The sequence below is a fragment of the Mirounga angustirostris genome, unplaced genomic scaffold (assembly GCF_029215605.1).
Source record: "Mirounga angustirostris isolate CCGP_5_RB_7025 unplaced genomic scaffold, mMirAng1.0.hap1 SCAF_10, whole genome shotgun sequence".
NCBI classification, from domain to species: Eukaryota; Metazoa; Chordata; class Mammalia; order Carnivora; family Phocidae; genus Mirounga; species Mirounga angustirostris.
Window position 1 is genome coordinate 21040701 of NW_026991718.1, and position 19064 is coordinate 21059764.

General features: G+C 56.7%; 1 protein-coding gene across 1 annotated transcript in view; it reads left to right on the top strand.

The window, feature by feature from the left end:
• Positions 1-1660: 1660 nt before the first annotated feature.
• KCNK3 (potassium two pore domain channel subfamily K member 3) overlaps positions 1661-19064 on the top strand; it is a 38275-nt gene continuing 20871 nt past the window's right edge. Inside the window, exon 1 of the mRNA XM_045883723.2 lies at positions 1661-2090. Within this exon, the coding sequence (XP_045739679.1) occupies positions 1808-2090 (283 nt within the window). The 5' untranslated portion in view covers positions 1661-1807. The remainder of the gene's footprint in view (positions 2091-19064) is intronic.

The window sequence follows — 19064 nt, forward strand, 5'->3', positions numbered from 1 at the left end:
AGCCTGACACACAGCAGATGACTGATACATACTCTCTGAATGAATGGTTGAAAGAAGCAGTGGGTTGGTAACATTCCTCAGAGAGGCACTGAAATGCCCAGCAGTGACAGGTCAGGCCAGGCTGTGGGCAGATGATTCTCCTGCTTCTGGATGGCTGCCTTCTCAACCTACCCTTAGTCAGGGCCTTGGGGCCTCTTCCCTGTCTCTCCTCGTGGCCCATGTCAGGGTCCCATGAAAGACTTTCTGACCCTCCTTGGCAGTGGGATTTGCATTCCGATCATTCTGCTCACTCGGCCCATCCAAGTCTGGAGTTGTTTGAAGCTAAGCAAGGCCTGCGGGATCATCTGCCATGGCACCTCATCGAGGAGATAAGGAAGTGAGACTCTGAGAGGGGCAGTGACAACTCATCTGAGGTCCCACGGCCTGCCCCTCCTCACCGCCACTGCCACCATGTTGACAAAAGAAGACACTGAGCCACAGAGGGGCCTCCTGTTTCCCCCAGTCTGTCAGCAAGCCTCCTGGTCTGGGCCACACCTGCCCTTTTTCAGCTAGCTAGATCCCTGTTCTGTTGGGATGCCCCCTGTTGATGTCCGACACTATCTCTGACAGCCCACCCCAAGCCCAGCCTGGCCCACTGGTGCAGGACTGGGGCTATGGATGTCAAGACAACGCAACAGCCCCAGGGCAGCAGAGGAGAGCCTGGGATTCAACACTACTGGCTTAGGCTCAGCCTGTGCTTTCTCAGCCAGTTCCAGGAGCATCGCTGACCTGGGAAGGGTCACATTTCATGAGAGCAGGGCTTTCCCTTGGGTGTTGGTCTCAGGGTGCCCAGGTCCACAGCTGTGCCCTGCTGTTTCTAAGACAGCCAGCAAGCAGCCTGGTGTGCTGGTGTGCGGTGGGGGGTGGGGGGTGTGGCCTGGGTGGAGGGAAGCACGGCTGAATCCCAGTGCTGGCCCTAGTTCACCGTGTGCCCTTGCATGTCACTTGACCTCTCTGTGCCTCAGTTTCCCCATGGACGTAATAAAGGGCAGGACAGCAAGACCCAAGGTTCCTTCCAACTAAAGCATGCTGTAATTTCGGTGGAGATCGGGGGAGGCGGGGCGGGGGGGGGGGGAGGCGGGAGGCGGCTCGCTCTGCCTCTTCCTTTTCCCTCCCTTGCTTTTCTTTTTCCGTCCTCAGTTTATCTCCAGCTATCCAGGTCTCCCTGTCTCTGTCGCTCTTTCTGTTTCCATCTTTCGCTCTCTGCCTCTCTCGCTCTGTATTTTTCTGCCTGCCGCTTCTTTTTCTGTGCCTAGGAGTCTACCTCTGGCTTTATCTCCTTATCTGTCACACCCCCCTCTGCCTCTTTTTCTCTCTTTCTCTGTAGTTACAGGCGTTTCTCTGTCTAGTTATCTCTTTTCCTGGGTCTCTCTCCTTCGGTCCTGCCCGGTCTCTCCGCCGCTCTCCCGCTCGCTCCCCCTCCCCTCCCCCTCCGCCAGCCCCCCTCCTCCCTCCCTCGGCGCGTCTCCCCAGTCCTTATTTGGCTGGGCGGGAGGGCTGGCGGGAGGAGGAGGCCTGCGGGCGGGGGGCGGGGGGCGGGAGCGGGGCCGGGCGGAGGAGGGCGGTGGGTGGTGCTGAAGGGACAGCTCCGCGGCGGCGGCGGCGGCGGCGTTGGCGGCGGCGGCCCCGGGGCGCGGAGCGGGTGCCCGGCTTGGGGAGCCGCGAGCGCAGCCATGCCCCAGGCCGCCTCCGGGGCAGCAGCAGCGGCGGCCGGAGCAGGGGCGCGGGCCGGGGGCGCCGGGGGGCCGGCGGCGGCTCGGGTGGGACGATGAAGCGGCAGAACGTGCGCACGCTGGCGCTCATCGTGTGCACCTTCACCTACCTGCTGGTGGGCGCCGCGGTCTTCGACGCGCTCGAGTCGGAGCCCGAGATGATCGAGCGGCAGCGGCTGGAGCTGCGGCAGCAGGAGCTGCGGGCGCGCTACAACCTCAGCCAGGGCGGCTACGAGGAGCTCGAGCGCGTCGTGCTGCGCCTCAAGCCGCACAAGGCCGGCGTGCAGTGGCGCTTCGCCGGCTCCTTCTACTTCGCCATCACCGTCATCACCACCATCGGTAACTATTCGCCCGCGGGGGGCGGGGACCCGGGGGCTGGGCGCCGCGTCGCGGGGTAGTCCCGAGCCGGCCGGGGCTGGCGGGGCGGGGGGTAATCCCCCGCAGAGCGTCTAGGCGCCGAACCCCGCGCTGCCAGAAACCCGAGTTCAGCCTGGCTTGTCTGCTCCGCGGTGACAGGACTCGGGGGAGGCGTCGATTCCTGGCTCCGGACCTGACTCTCCGGCCGGGCCAGCCCTAACTTGTCCCTGCCAGGCTGCGCGAGGGCCTCAGGGGACTCTGAAGTGTGTGAGAGGGGCAGGAACGACCGGCGGAGGCTGGGGAGGAGGGGTGTGGCCGGGCCAGGCCCTGGAGCGGAGAGCTGAGTGTAGAGCGGCGGGGAGCGCGCAACTCCGGGTCCCTGGCAGATGGGCTTCCGCACCTTGGCGTGTCTACACCGGCTGGGGCTCCAGGGAGACGTGTGGATGCAGGTATTCTGGCACTCCGTGGCACTCCTGCCTACTCTGGGTGCCTAAAACACCCTCCAACTGCCTCTGTGAGTGCCGCTTGGAGTGTGTGTGTGTGTGCGTGTGCGTGCGTGTGTGTGTGTGCGCGCGCTCGCGTGCGTGCGTGTGTGTGTGTGTGTGTGTGTGTGTCCTGCTCCCAGAGTTTGGGCACAGCCAGCCAGTGCCTTTAATTTTCTTAGGGCAGCAGATTTGGTGCTGGAAGCCAGATGCAGCTCTGTCTTCCTTCTCTGTTGTCCCGGGGAAACAGTCAACCCGCAGGAATGGCCTCAGTTCCCTTCTCCACACAGCGGTGCGGCAGGCCACACACACACCCAGACTCTCTCACAACATAGGCACAGGCACACATACATACAGGTACATACACAAGCACACACAGGGCAGACACAGGCACGCACACACAAAGCACACAAATGGAGGTCCGGGAAAGGAATCTCCAGTGCTATTTGGAAGTGTCCAAATAGGAGTAAACACTTCACCGGCTCCCAAGACTCATTCCAGCCCTGCTCCATCACTTTTCCCACTACGTGACCTTGGGTAAGTCCCTTCCTCTGTCTGGGTCTCAGGCTCACCTCCAGACCATGAGGGGTTGGCTAAAATGATCTCAAGCCTTCCGCCCAGTGCTGGCACGCTCCTAGCCCACCTTCCCCCAAAGCCCATTGGGATGCCTCCAGGCTTCCATCTTTCCCATGCCTTCTCCTCTCTCTGGTCCCCCTCCTTGCCTTGGCTGAGCTCCCAGGGGCTTGTTGCCACTTGGCATAGCCCATGACAAGATGGCAGTGTTTTCCTAGGAGTCCACAGGAGTTGAGGGGGTAAAAAGCAGGACTGGACTCTGTTCCTGCAATCTATCCACTGCAGGACTTTGTCCCAAGGCTCCACTCCTCTCTGGGGTCCATGGGGATCTCTCTATGTAGTCTCTGGATTCCCCTCTTAGAAGAGGAAGAAAAGGGCCCCAGGAGTAGACGTGGCTCAAATGGGGGCACCTCTGGGTCCTGCTGACCCTGTGAGTTTAGGGCAGAATAGTCAGACTCAGACCTGCCCAGAAAGGAGCCTCCCTTCCCCCACTTCCCTGCCATGTGCCAGGGTTTCAGGAGCACTGAACAATGAGTTAGGCTTTCCCCCTTCCTCTTCCCACAAGTGGTGCCTTTGATTGTGTGTCCTCTTTCTCAGTCCCATGGTCCCTAGCTCCACAGTAACTTCCCAACTGACCTTGCCTCCAGCCTCATTCCCCCATGGAATGAGCTCCCCCTAGACAATGCTGCCAGAAAGAATCTCCCCAACGTGCAGCTCTGACCATACCACTACCCTCTCAGAAGCCTTCAGTGGCTTCCAGCTGCCCGTGGAATCTGGTCCATGCTCCTTATTCCAAATTCGAAGGACCTTCGTACCTGGCTCTAACTCTGGCTCCAACTTCATTTCTGTTCTTACAGACATGATCCCTCCACTGCAGTCAGACTGTCTCCTGAGAACACCTTCAGTGTGCCTATGGGGCACACCTTTTTCTCTGTCTTCTCTTTGTCTTGTCCAAGCTAACCTTCCAGGTCCAGCTCCAATCCCACTTCTTCCTTGAAGTCTCCCAGACCATCCCAGGCCCCCACTGTATTCAACTGCAGGACTCACTGTCAGGACAACCTGGATGACACAGTGTAGGCTCTCTTGCATGGTTATTTACATTTTAGGGGATATGTTTTGTCTCTTTAACTGCACTGCAGTTAACCTCCGTGTGGGCAGGGCCCTGTGGTTCCCATCTCTGTTCTCCCAGCGCTGGCACACGAGCACTCAGAGAATGCTACTGATGGGCTGAAGGTGTGCAGAAATGAAAGGGCATCATCCTTCCCCTCCATCCCTGCCGTTTCCCAAAGTGCTTATAGTTCTTACCCAGACAGATGCTAAAAGCTGGGGGTAGAGGCAGACCGAGTGCCGTTCTGGTGATATTTATTGATACAGCACTGGGCAAGAGGAAAGACAGCATCAATGCACCACCCTAGTTGTGTGGGGGCCCCAGAAAGGCACTGCCCACTTCCTGCCCCACCCAACCCTCCCTGGCTTTTTGTCACCTCTCTCTCTGGCTACACCATCTGGCTGGAAACGGTCCACAGGGGCTCTGCTCTAAGACAAGCCTGTCTGGGCTGTGATCAGATGGCCAGAAGGGGCCCTGTATGAAACTGATGGTGACCCAAAACCCAGGGGCAACAACCTCTGTCCACCTGACCCCTCTGGGGACCCAAACAAGTCTCCTGAGGCACCGGGACTCACATTGGGATAGAAAAATGACAGAGCCCCCCATTTAGTGATCCCAATGCACACTCATCTCATCACTTGAGTCTCAGCGTTCGCCGCTCAGGGAAGTTGCCAGGGCAGGAATTATTAGCTCCATTGCACAGATGGAGGCATGGAGGGAAAGGAGGGGAAGGGACTCCCCCAAAGTCATGCAGCTGGTGAGCAGCAGAGTTAGAGCCTGAAGTCTTCTGACTCCAAGCCCAGTGCTCTTTCCCTGCCGGTCTCTTGGCTGCTTCTTCTGCCTCCATACGCTGTGAAGCCCAGAGCCAGCTGAAATTGGCATGGCCAGGACGTGCTCAGTGATGCCAGCTCGCAGGGCACTCTCAGGCAGCCCCGATTGGTTGAGGGTCGGCAGGGTCTAAGTTAGTCATTCACCTGGTTAGTCACAGTCTCCATGGGCTGCAAGGATTCCTCCAGCTCCCTCATCCCTGGCCTCCCAGCCAGGAAACCCTTCCTTTATTGTGCCCTAAGTTCATCAAACGCAAACGGAAGCTCTTTTCTGGGAAAGCTTAACCTCTCTGGCTGTTGAGTCATTAAACTCCTCCGGGGCCCCAGCCCCATCTATTCATAGCCCGGAGGCTGTCAGGGCTGGAAAGAGACTCAAGATCAGCTAGTGGCACCCCCTCCTCTTACAGATAAGGAACCAGAGAGGTGACAGGAGTCACCCAGCCAGGGGTTAGCCGAACCTGACTCCCGGGCCTCCGCTCCTTCCACTCGTTCAGGATGCCTTGTATTTGTTATTATTATTGACAGCAGGAACAGCAACAATAATACTAGCAGCCACCGTTTATTGTCTACTCTTTGTCAGGCTCCATACGCTCTCATTCGATTCTCTCTCCAACCCCCCCAGAGGGGCATTATGACTCCCATTTTTCAGCGGAGGAACCTAAGGCTCTGCGTGTAGATGACTCATCCGTGGCCCTTGTGACTTGAAAGTATGGCACCTGCCCAGATTCAGCTGAGCCTCTTTGACTCCCATGCCCTGGCTTTCCTGCCAGTTCTTTCTCCACTTCAAGAACTCAGCCCAGACCCTTGTATCTTGAGGGCAATGAGGAGCCAAGGCTTGTCTTTTCCCCTGGAAGCCCTTCCCAGCAGAGCGCCTCTTCCTCCAGCACCCTGCAGCCGGCCTGCTGCTCCCCCCACTCCGGTCCCTGGTCAACCCAGGCCACATGGCAGAGCTGTGCCCAGCACCAGGCCCTCTCTGAGACCACCACGGACTCACAGGTGCTGTTCTCCCATGGGGGGCCCCCCGTAATCCTCGGGGCTCTAAGGCAACAAGAGGCCAGGTGATTGATTAGCTGAAGGAGTTGGGGCAGAAAACCTTCTGTTCTGCTCTCTCCTCAGCTTCCGGCCTGTTCTCAGCTGAGCACAGGCTCCCATCACCCACCACGTGGCCTGGGAGTCCTTAGATTGTGAAATCAAGCAGGCAGCTCATGAAGGAACTTGTACTTTCTGCACCTTTCCGAGAAGGAGGAAAGTACAGAAGTGACCTGCCACCCAATACATCCTAGAGTCCTCAAATAAGAGTGAAAGGAGACATCAGCAATCAGCCAAACAGCCAGAGAGGTGAGTGACTTGCCCAAAGTCACACAGCAAGTTGCAAGCACTTAGAACTGAGGCCTTTTGATCCCCCACTGGAGTTCTCTCCATCACCCTAGCCTGTTCCCCTCACCACCCACCATCTCTCTTAGCACTGAGACCTCCGGTTGCTTTTCACTCCACTGTTCCCTGTCCTCTGTTGACTTGCTGGGTTAGGGTGGAGGGGCAGCCCAGCCTGGAATAGTCCTACTGCCCACTCTCGGTCAGCATTTCCTTCCTCCCTGCCCACAGGCCACCCCTCTGCTTTGACGGCACAAGCCTTCTCTGTGGTGGTCTAGGAAGGTGGGCTCTGGCTTAGAAGCCAGAGTGCCTGGGTTCCTCTCTCAACCCGCCTCTCCACTTACCTCCCCCAGCCCCACACCACGAGTTATATGATCTTGGACAAGTTACTTAGTCTCTCTGAGCTTGTTTGGCCATTTGCAAAATGGGGAGGATAATATTTGCCACCCAGGATGAAATGGATAATATAAAGGAAGTACCTGGTACAGTTGGTGCTTAATAAGCAATATCTGCAATGATCAGTGGAATTAACATTATTGTTCATTACTATTACTCCCCCCCACAGAAGGGAACTGCTCGGTTTCCCAAGGATTACCAAGACCACAGCTACCTCTGCTCCCTCTTAACGGGTGGCGGACAGTGGGGTTGGGGGCCAGAGGCTGCCACACCCTTCCCTGTATTCTCTTAATCCCATTCCCCCAACCCTTTCCAGATCTTACCCATGCCTGGAGTCTGCCTGACATCCAGGCTCAGGGACAGTGCTCCCTCCCCTGAGCAGGCAGACCCTGCAGAAAACCAGTCAAGGACGGTGAAGTTCACAGTGGTAGGAGAACCTACCCTGGATTGGAGCAAGGAGGCAAGAGTTCCAGCTACACTTAGCTCAGTTGCTGGTCCTCTCTGACCCTCAGTTTCCTCATCTACAAAGAGGATGCTTTTGATCAGAGGTCCTTCTGACCATCATGCCTCCTACCTGCATGTCCAGTTCCCACACATCACGGTTGGGGGCTGGAGACATGGAGGGAGTGGGGGCGAGAACAGGACCAGAAATAGAAGACACACGCCTGGCCAGAGTGGGTACAGAACAAACACAATAAGTATTTTCGAAGAAAACATAAACAAGCACAGATGAGTGTAGTGCAAATCACCACTATAAACAGCTTTCAGCTGGCAGCACAAACGGTGAATCTGTGAGTTGATTTTGTAATAAAAAAAATAATGTAAAAGTGATTTCCCTGCAGTCAGCCAGCAGCAAGGGAAGAGACCCAGCTCTGACGGAGATCATTATCAGAGACCCAGATGGGCACGCCCTCACGCCCCATCCCTGCCTCGGACGCAGGGAGCTGACGTGTGTCTGTTACACGTCCGCCCCCAGGTGTGTGGGGTGCTCCTCGCAGCCTGCACTCTCACCGCTGCCCTGGGACGGAGAAGGCAGGCCTTCTCATTCTGTTCCGGTCAAGGAAAGGGAAGCTCAAAGAAGTTCAAGTCACAAGGGCCACCCAGGGCTGTAGGGAGTATCTTTTCACAGAGCCATGCAGCTCGTCCCCTTCCCCCCACCCCAAGGAGCCCCTGCCATCCCTTCTATATATGAATGTCACAAATGATGCTGGATGGGGTACCAGCGTCCACGCAGGACACTCAGCTGTGGCGTCAGCATCAGGATCTCGCGCCCTCAAGAGTATTTTGCCCAAAGAGAAATCAGAATTTTAGCTCCGACCCTCTCATTTTACAGGGTGGAAGGGAAAATTCAGATCGGAGAAAGGGCATGGTCAAGGCTACACTTCACAGTTCGTCTCAGAGCTGGCATTGAAGCCCTGTTTACTGACACCTCCCTTGGTGTTCTAGCCACCCCCCACCCCCCCAGCCCCCCCACCCCCCCCGCCGCAGGCTCTTAAAGAAGAGAGCAAGCTGCAAGCTGCAAGCTGCCAGCCACCTGCTCTGCTAGCCCTGGGTCTCCTCCTGACCCACCTGTTAGCCTCTGGTCGGCACAGAGCCACCTGACAAATGCCTTTCGAGGCCCTTGTTGCTGTGGGGAGAGCAGTCAAGGGTCCCAGTGATGCCTCTGCCTCCCGGCTTGTCCACACTTCCTCGTTGTCTAGAAACTGCCCCGACTAAGGCAGTTCCCAGGCAGCTCCTGGGGACCCACCCCTCTGCCTCCCCTGGAACCACCCCACCCCAGGCTACAGCCACAAGTCACACCTTCACCTTCCTGCTTTCCAGAGCTGGCCTCAGCTGCCACCTAGAGCAATCTGCTCCAGTCCTCCTGGTCCTGTGGCCTCCTGGGACCCCTGCCAGGCTGGGGCCCAGCTCCCGCCCTCCACCTCCACAAAAGCAGGCTCTCACTGCTCCCGCTCCCCGCTCCTGCCTCCAGTGACACACAGGACCCCTTTGTGAGGGGGCACGTGGCTGCCTGGAACTCAAAGCAGGAGCCTGGCCTAGGAGCTAGAAACAGAGTTCTTTCTCTCCCCTTTGACAAATCCTTCTAGCTGTCTCTCTCACTTCTGCTGCCCCTGAACTTGGGGGAGGAACAGACACTTCCCTGGCGTGCGTCAGTCTTCCCACCTGTACAGAGGAGATGTTCCGAAGGGGACCTGAAGAAGTCCTGCTCAGCAATGCAGATACATTAATGCTTTGCAAACACTGCTGTGCAGGGAAAGACCTGGTTGATCTGGTTTCAATGCAGATTCTGAATCAGGAGATCTGGGGCTGGGCCTGGGATTCTGCAGTTCTAGCAAGCCCCCAGGGGACACTGATGCTATTGACTCGTAGTCCACACTTTTGAGGAGTGAGGATCTAAACAGCCTGGAGACCTGATTTTGGGAAATAGACTTGAGGTGTGGACTGTGGTTTTAAGAACAAGAATGGGTAGAGCTGGAAAAATCCCTAGGAATCTGGTTGTGGAATATGAGAGCCAATGGCCTCAGAGCTGGTGGATCCCAACTTGGAGGCTGGAGAGGGGCTGTGGCTGGCCCCACAGGAACTGGCCCTGGAGGCTAGAGGAGGTCACAGGCTGTGCAATCACGGGGGGGGGGGGGGAGGGGGAGGGGAGGAGAGGAGTGAAGAAGGGCTTGCCCCATGGAGAAGTCTGCAAACGGGTATCTGCTGTCCTCAACGGCTCTCCATTCCTCCCACATCTGCCAGGGAAGCTCCTCAGATCCATGGAGAAGGGGTGCCCCAGAGATTAAATGTCCAAGTGGGAAACTGGCTCCTCCCTCATGGCAACTACCCAAAATCCCAAGGGGCAGTGCAGCCTCCAGTCACCATTAGAAGAGGTTGGGGCTCATTTCTTCTTTCAAGAAGAGCCCCCAGCTTCCCGTGGGCTGGGATCCAGACAGCAAAGGCCCAGGGAGGTCTCCAGGCCCGTGGTCCTATGACTACTAGATACATTCACCCTGTTGTCAGCAATGGTGTGGAATGCAGCTGACAGGTGGAAGGCCAGACTTTAAGAGGGACATCAACAACCTGGGGAACAGTCAGAGGAGGGGAGCAGCGTGTCAAATGAAGGACACTTGGCAAGGACAGGTGTGGAGAGCACGCATGGTGCCTTCAAGTATCTGCTGGGCTATTGCAAGATAAAAGAACCAACCTTGGGCTGATTGGGCCCAAGGGGTTAAACCAGCACCAGTGGGTGGAGTCCATAGAAAGACTCAATCAAGTCCAATATAAGGAGAACTTGTTAGAGTTGAAGCTGACCAAAGATGGACTGTGCTGCCTTTAGAGGTGGTGAGCTCCCCATCACAAGAAGCATACAAGAAGACACGGGATGGGCAAGATGCAGAAGATACCTGTATCCATTGGGGTTCAATCAGAGAAGCAGAACCTGTAGGAGATTTATATTAAGAGACGCATTACAAGGACTTGGCTTATGTGAAGTAGTGGCTGCTAGACAAGTCTAAGATCCATAGAGTAGACCATCAGGAAGCTGAAGTCTTTCTAGTATGGGCTGAAGCTGCTGTCCCCAGGCAGAATTTCTTCTTCAGGGAATCTTCAGTTTGGCTCTTAAGGCCTTTCAAATGATTGAATCAGGCCCACTCAGATTATCTAAGATAATGTGAAATAATCTCCCTTACTTAAAGTCAACTGATTATGGACTTTAATTACTTCTACAAAATGCTTCACAGCAACCCCTAGATAAGTGTTTGATCAATAACTAAGGGCTTTAACCTAGCCAAGCTGACACATCATAAAGATCATCACATTACCCATATATCAGACTGGGAGCTACATTAAAGGGCTTCTAAGATTCTTCCCAACCCTGAAATGCTTTGATTTCTTGATCTTGAAGGCGGCAGTCTCGAGAGTCCAAGGATCCAAAGAGGGACCCCAGCCCCTCAAAAATCATTGAGATCTCCTGAGTACTAGGCATTATACTTGGCACGGAAAGACTAGAAAATGAAGACCCAGCTTCTTCCCCACGGAGCCTCTGGTCCAGTGGAATCCTGGAACCACAAGCTGAATGTTATATATACTAAATCCTAGTAGACTGACTCAAAGTAGGGATCTGAGAAGGTTTCCTGGAGCAGGTAGCCCTTGAGGGAGCTTGAATGAGGAGTGAGGACTCTAGTAGGTGATGATGGGCAGTGAGAACTTTCTAGATGAGGGAACAGCATGGGGCAGGCTGAGGGGCATGAGTGCGCCCCCAGGAAAGAGGCAGGGGCAGGGGCGGACCATAGAGGGGCAGACTTCTGGACTCTGGTGGGTGGACCTGATTGCACAGCCTCTGCAAGAGGGAAGTGCCGCCCCCAACCTGCACTCTCCTGCCTGGATCCTGACCCATGGGTGCCCCCATGACCCCAGTTAAACCACTGGGTGCCCCTATGACCCTGATTGAACCAGTGGATCACCTCAGTTGAATAGCAGGTGCCTCCATGACCTTGGTTGAACCCTTGGGTGCCCTCATAACCCCAGCTGAACCAGTAGGTGCCCCCAGGATTCCATGATGAACCTGAATCCTTCCTTCACCCTTGCTCTGGTCACCCAGCAGACCTCAGCCCCCATGGGGTGCTTTCCCTCCCGCCCGCCCTCCCACACTTCCTTTTCTGGGCCAGAAGGCCACTCTGGAGCCCAGACTGAACCCAGGTTCATGGATGGTGTGCAGGAATCCCGGGGCAGTGCTGAGCTGAATGAGGCGATACTGCCACACGACACTGTGTGGATATTTTCTGCACGGACAACCCCAGACCCCAGCTCTCAGACCCCTTCATCTCTGCTGGAGCCTTCACAGCTGGGCATGGACTCAGTGTCCCTCTTCAGGAATGTGTAGGGCCTCCTGACCACAGCTCCAATGCAGAAATAACCATCTCAGAACCATCCAGAGAGGCAGGTTCCAGCCCGCCAGCCACAGGACTGTCTGGGGGGCTCTCTGCAGAGAGCAGTAGAGCAGGCCAGAAAGAACGACGCCAGGCTCTCAGACAGGAAGCGGCCCTCTCCTCCAGGACGGCCCCAGGCCTCCTGCTAGCACAGAGGAGCTCCCGGGGACCTTGGGGCCAGGCGGTTGCAGGCAGGAGCAAGCCCCAGATTGATGCACCAGAGGGGTCTGCCCTGGGCTGTTGGTCCAGATCTTAGACGTGAGGTGGAGCAGCTACTCCCCACAGGGCCGGCCTCAGTTTCCACGGTTGGAGCCGTAGCTGCCATTCGCTGGGAGGTTTCTCTGGGCGGAGCCTGTTACACACATCACCTCATTCAGTCCTCAAGGCCACGGGGGCGCTGTTGCAATCCCCACGTTAAAGACAAGGACCCGAGGCTCAGAGGGGTTAGGGAACGCACGCAAAGGCCAACTGCTGGCAAGCGGCAGAACAGGGAAGTGTAAAGCACGCACAGCCCTTGGCTTATAAAGCACTTGGGCACTTGGTCGTACGGTACCTCTTCTGAGGCTCCTGGCGACCCAGAGGGGTAGGTATCATTACTCCTACTTTGCCAATGAAGAAACCAGAGAGCATCAGGTCACTTCCCGCGATCCTGAGGCATGATGTGGGGGCAGGAGTCAACCCAGGACCCTCCAAACCTAAACCACTCCCTCCCCACCCCCACACCGAACACGGGTGCCCTCGCCTCCTAGACAGTTATTCCCATGGCATGGATGCGGGGGCGGTGCAGAAGTGCGAGTCAGCCTATGGAGGACAGAAGGGGCAGTATTGGGGGAAGGCAGTTGTCACGGGGTGGTCTTAGTTTCATGCATCTATCGATGCCATCTTCCTGAAAAGGAGGGGAACCCAAGCCTAAAAATGAGAACAGAGTGACGGTTCTTAGGAGTGGCCAGTGAGTGAGAGAGGGAGTTTTGTCAGGGGCGACTTGGCCAAGTTAACTGCTCCCCCCTGAGCACCAAGTAGGACTCTTGTCCCAGGACCAGCCATTGCTTGGAGCCAGAACGATGGGAGTCAGGGCCTGGCCGTCGGACTTCATTCATTAGGCCCGAACTAAGCCCAGAGCCTATAAGTTTTAAACAGCCCCTGGTGAAGGGGATCTGCAGCCAGGTTTGGGAAGCACAGGGGAGGAGAGCACTGGTTGGAATCGAATTCTGTACTTCAGAGGCTGGGCCGCTTGCCAGCCAGGGGCTAGCATTTTCTTTCTGGGTTTCCTTGGTACTTAGGAAACATTCAAGGGGCAGCTAAGGAAAAATCTTTGGAGTTCACAAGCCAAAGCTCCTGGGGTGAGCCAGGTGGCAGAAACAGCAGGAGTCAGTGGGTGGCCCCAGGAGAAAGGGCCAGTGCCACCATCCCCCAGGTAAAGGGGACTGAGAGTCTCAGTGGGGTCCTAGGGACAGGTTCCACCTTCAGAGCGTTAGCTCTCAGGCTGCTCTTGACCCCAGGGAAGGGGGTCAGCCCCAGCGAGACCCCTCAGCCATGTGAGCATCACTCACCTGGGAACAAACTGGGGGCCTTTGGTCCGGCTGAGCCAGGTGACCCCCTCTTCAGTATGACCCTGCATCATGGATTTTCCACGGGGAGGGTTAGACAGGATAAGACCCTCTGGGGCGGCTCCTGGTCTTTCATCCACCTCCAAGCGGGGCCAGAGAGAGAGAAACTTGGACCCAAATTCAGTGGCAGCCCTCCCCTTGGGTGTCATGCCCAGCTCAGCACTCCAGAGTTGGAAGCACTCATCTTCCCTGGCACCAAAGAGGCCCTGAGGTCCCCTGTCTGTCCCTCAGGGTCAACCACCCGATTCACGGAGGTGGGCTGTGTGTCCTTTCTCAGAGCCCTGACTAATGACTTAGCTTACTGCAGCTGAGCTAAGGAAAGTGGGACCCATGATCCCCTCCACTGTTTCTCAGCTCCTATCTGCCTGGGTGACCCACAGCCAGGTCCCAACCCCCACTCCCCGGCCTTATCTGCGAGGGATTGGGCTGGTGTGTCTGAGCCCCTTACAGCTCTGACGGTCTCTGTTGGACCTACTCTTGGCCTCTACTCCCAGCCCCTCCTAAGAAGCACACTACCCGGGATTATAGCCTTGTCCCCATTTCACCCCATGCTGGCTGAGCCCTGGAGGGACTTCCTCTGTGTCCAGTCCCAAGAATAGAGCTCTGTACCGGACCTCCAAGTCACCCCTTCTAGAAAGAGAGCATTTCTGACTGTGGCCAAGGCCCCGCTTATCAGCAAGCGCAAGTCCACTGCCCCAGCCCCTGGGACAGCTGGAATGCAGGAGCCTCCCACCAGAAAGGGCGGTACCCCCGGCTGGCAGCTACCGCAGTAGTCCTGGGTGGTGTGCGGGAGGCAGCCGTGGTCTGAGAGCAGGCTGAGCCCAGCCCGTGCTGTCTGACGGGGGGTGGCCTGGAGAGACGCTGCAGACACTCTTCTTCCCAGGATGCCTCTGGACCTGAGCCAGCCCAGGGTGAGTACACGGGTGGCCAGTCCTGCCATCCCGGCCCGAGGCTAGCTCAGAGGCCCCCAGGGCCCTGGGAGCTAAAGTCCTGCTCATGGACCAACTTTCAACATCCTGCCTAGACCAGTGACCTGTTCGATCTCTGAGGGACTGGGGTTAGCCCCTGGGTCCCCACCATGGCTTAGTATCTCAAAATGTATGTGGGACATCACATGACTACCTGTTGCAGAGCATACACAGACCAACCGAAGGTCGTGGCAAGCATCTTCCTCAGCCTTGGCCAGAAAATGGTGAGATCGGGGTGCTGACACTGGCCTGCTCGTGCAGAACCAGGGCTCAGCTTGGCACTGGATGGCATCGCAGGCATCCCCGGGGTCCTTTGGATTCTTTGAGAATCGCTGATTTGGGGCAACACTTCCTTCTTCCAGATGAGGAGACTGAGACCCAGAGCCAGGGGCAGGGGGAGATGGAGAGTGACCTGCCCCAGCCACCAGCAGTTCATTAATAGAACCAGTCCTCAGACCCAGCCTCCTGGCCCTTCCCACTCCCTCGATAACCACACGGTCATCCCTCCATTCCCTTCATTTTTCTGAGCATCTTCCGTGAGTCAGGCACCATTCCAGGTCCCAAAGCCTCAGCTCTGTCCTCACGGTGTCTACATTTCAGAGGAAGTAAGTAGTCAATAAACTGAGTTATATGATCACAAATAAACATCATCTCAGTGGTAAGGAGTACCAGGAGACCATAAAGCAAGAGGATGTGGTGGGGCGCCTGGGTGGCTCAGTCGGGTAAGCATCTGACTTTTGATTTCAGCTCAGGTCATGATCTCAGGGTGGTGGGAAGGAGCCCTGCTCATTGCTCGGCAGGGAGTCTGCTTGACATTCTCTCTCTCCCTCTGCCCTCCCCCCACTCATTCTCTCTCTTTAAAATAAAATAAATACATCTTTTTAAATAAAAAAAAAAACCCAAGAGGATGTAGTAGGGAGAGGGATGGGCAGTCCTTACAGGGAGGGGTCTATATGATGTAAAAATCACTGAAGAGCCTGGGAGAGGGGAGGGACAGCAAATGCAAAGCCCCCAGGTGGGCCAGAGTTTGGCATGTTTGAGGAACAGGAGCGGAAAGGGTGGTGAGCTGCAGGCGCACCAAGCCTAGAGGCAGAAGCTTGGAAGGGCTGGAGCTTGCAGGGCCATGGAGGCCATGGTCAAGAGCTTGGGTTTTACTCAAAGTGTAATGGAAGTCACTGGAAGGTTTTAAGCAGGGTCCTTACGTGATATGACTGAAGTTTTTACCAGATCACTGTGGCTGCTCTATGGAGGTCAGGCGGCTGTAGTTCAAGAGGAAAGCTGGGAGGCCTACCAAGGGTGGGTTGGACCCAGGTGGAGTGGATGTGGTGGGCAGGCGCGGATGGAAGGCGTGCGTCAGGGCCGAGGGGCCAGACCTGATGCTGGACAGGATGCGTGTGTTGGGGGGAGAGGAGGGAGGGAGAGGGCTGTGGGCATCGGGGCAAGAGGATAGTCAAGGACACTCTTTGACTTGAGCGACTGGATGGAGGGTAATTGTTGTCTGAGACAGAAAAGAAAACATGCAGAGAGTAACAGGTTTGGTAAAGACATGAGAGCTGAGACTTCTGTTTTAGACACACAGGTTAATTCTGAGGTGCTTAGTACAAGTCCCTGAGGTTCAGATAGACAGACAAGCCTGGAGCTCCAGGGAGAGGTCAAAGCTGGGATACACATTTGGGAGTTATCAGATGGAAAGAATATTTAAAGTCCTGTGGCTAAATGAGATCAGCTGGGAAGAGGGGAGAGCAGGGGAGAAGAGCAGGGGCCAGCACGCAGCACCCCCTCCACCTTCCACCAACACGGGGAGGGAGGGAGCAGGAACAGGGGCCTGCCAGACCCTGAAGAGGAGCCTGGAGAGTGTTTCAGGAGAGAGGGAGCCATCAGCTGCCAGTTACTGCTGGGAAATCAAGTCAGATGACCACAGGGAAACAACCAGTGCGTTTGGCAGCCTGGTGGCCCTGGGAGTCACTGACTATGGAAACCCAGGGCCGCGGGCCACGGCTTGTTCCAGGAGCGGGAGAAGGGGGTAAGAGCGATTTTTCTATCTGTGGAGCCAGAGGTGGAACGGAGGGACCAGAGTCCAAGAGAGACCGTGGAGAGAACACACAACATCGCACCTGCCCATCCCCAGGCCTCTTCGTAAATGCTTCACAAGGCCTCCTGCCGAGGCCCATGAGTGGTTATCATTATGTCCATCATGCAAATGAGGTCCGAGTTCCAGCACGGTTATGAGTTATCAGCTTAGGGCGCCCAGCTAGGGACCTGAGTCCAGGTCTGTCTGACCCCACAGCCCCCTGTTGTGCAGTAGCCCCCAGCCAACTCCCAGCTCGGCCCGTCTCCCCTTGCTGCTGCTTCCCCCCTCCCCATCCATCCTCATCCTTTGATCATTTCTGTCAGCTTCCAGGAGTCTTGGCCTCTGCCTCCCTCCTTGGGGTAAGCCTGCCTTTTCTCTTTGATCCTGCAAGTCTGTCCTCAGCTGGGCCCCATGTCCCCTCCCCACCCCAACCCCATCACAGCAGGATGTCCTCACACCCTCTGCCAAAGTAGGGGGGGGATGTGCAAGACTTTCTGAGGGCCTTGGGGGAGCCTCAGTCTGCGAGACGAGACGGGAGTGAGGTTCCTGCCTCCCCAGCTGCTTCTCTCCGGGGAAGAGCCCCCAGGCCGGGCCAGGCTGCAGTCCAGCCTCCACTTGGCACGGAGGGTCCAGAGGCAGGAACTCACGGGCCAGAGATGCTCGTGGAGGCAGCCAGGAGTGGGCAGTCTGAAGGGCCATGCATCTGTACCCCGCTGAGTCAGGGGGGCCCCAAAGTTCTTCTCAAGAGAATGGTCCACATGAGAAGTGGTGATCAGGAGTTCTAAATAGGGAGGCGTAACTGGCAAAACGAGCTACCTGGCCGCCACCACCACCCGTGGGCACTTCCGAGAAGAGCGGGGGCAGGACCCCAAAGTCCCTTTTGGAACAGGCTGATTTCCAGGGGAAAGTCATGAGGCAACCCCAGAGCTAAGCAGGGTCAAGAGAAGCCCTATCAGGACGTGGGGCACATGGCTCTTTCTGCCCAGCCTGGGTGCCTTCCTCCTTCCCCGGCCTCTGTCTCCCAATGGAGGTAAAGGGAGCCCTCCAGGGTGCCCAGAGCCAGCTCCAGCTTCTACCCTCAGATTCAGAGGCCCTGCCTGCCCCTGGCTGTGCTGTCACCTGACCCCGGACTGGAAGAGATGAGATGAGCAGAGGGGACCCAACACACGGGCAGCAGGGGGCCCACACTCCCCGAAGTCCTGACAGGGGGCTGCAGTAGTAATTAGCTCCTCACACATCCCCGGCGTTATTTTTAAGCCTCGTTCTTCCCTGGTTTATTTTTAAAGTAATACTGGCACGTGGCTGGCCAGCTGCCCTTCCCAGATGCCCATGCCAATTTGGGCCAGGAAAGGAGCAGGGCAAGATGCAGCCCTCCTCAAGGGCCCCCCACCAGGTGCCAGAGTTCGCCAGCTCCTCACTGGAGGGCAAGGAAGTTCTTGCTGCTCTGAAAGCCGGGGCCCAGCCTGGGGCGAGCAGGTGGGTGGGCAGCGGGCGACCCTGCCAGGAAGTCCCACATCTCCGTCTTGCCTCTGATGCACACGCTGCATGACTTTGATCAAGTCACCTCACCTGCCCAAGCCTCAGCTTCCTCAGGAGGGAGATCCCCATACCTGCCTTCCTGACTGTCGAACTGCAGATCGCACAAGCAGGAGGGAATCCTGGGCTTAACTCCCCATTCAAACATGCCTCCCCCCCGACTGTCCCGCTGAACTCTCTGGAAGCCCTGCCTTTCTCCGTGGGCGAGGGACTCCGGTCTGCCAGAGTCTCCTTAGTGGCCTTCATCTCTTACCCACGTGCCCTAAGACCAGCCTTCCACATTTACAGCCTGGCCGAGCTCTACTCCAGGCTGCCCGAGGCTGCCTGGGGTGCGGGGCAGCTGTGAGGCTGCTGGTGGCCATCGAAAGCTTCTGCTTGGGGCGCCTGGGTGGCTCAGTTGGTTAAGCGACTGCCTTCGGCTCAGGTCATGATCCTGGAGTCCCGGGATCGAGTCCCGCATCGGGCTCCCTGCTCGGCGGGGAGTCTGCTTCTCCCTCTGACCCTCCCCCCTCTCATGTGCTCTCTGTCTTTCTCATTCTGTCTCAGATAAATAAATAAAATCTTTAAAAAAAAAAAAAAAAGCTTCTGCTTGGCATGGCCGTGGGGAAGGCAGAGCCACCTCCCCCCCCAGCACCTACCCCCACCCACTTCCTCCCTGGCAGCCTTCCAGAGAGCTCAGCTATAGACAAGCACTGCCAAGGGTTAGCTCCAAAACGCTTTCCTCAGCTATAGAGTAGTAGTTAAGGCCGGAGAGGTATGACATATGGTAGAGGACATTGAAAGGCAGGTTGAAAGTTTGGGCTTCTTTCCCTGTAAGCAATGGGGGGTCATGGAAGCTTTTTTGAGCAAAAGAGTGACATTTTGAGCAGAGAGCAGAGTGGAGCATAATTGGGAAGTTGGTGTGGGGAAGGCTAGCGGAAGGGATTGGAAGCTGCCGGGGAGGTCAGGAACCACTGGCCAAGCCCGGAATGGAAAGGGTGAGGGCCTAGACCACAGCGGAACAGAAGGAAAGGACAGGGCTAAGAAGGAGGAATGGCTGGGGCCAGGTGTGGGGGAAAAGAGGAAGGAAAGGCAAGGTGTTCAGTCCGGCTGACTGAGGCATGAGGA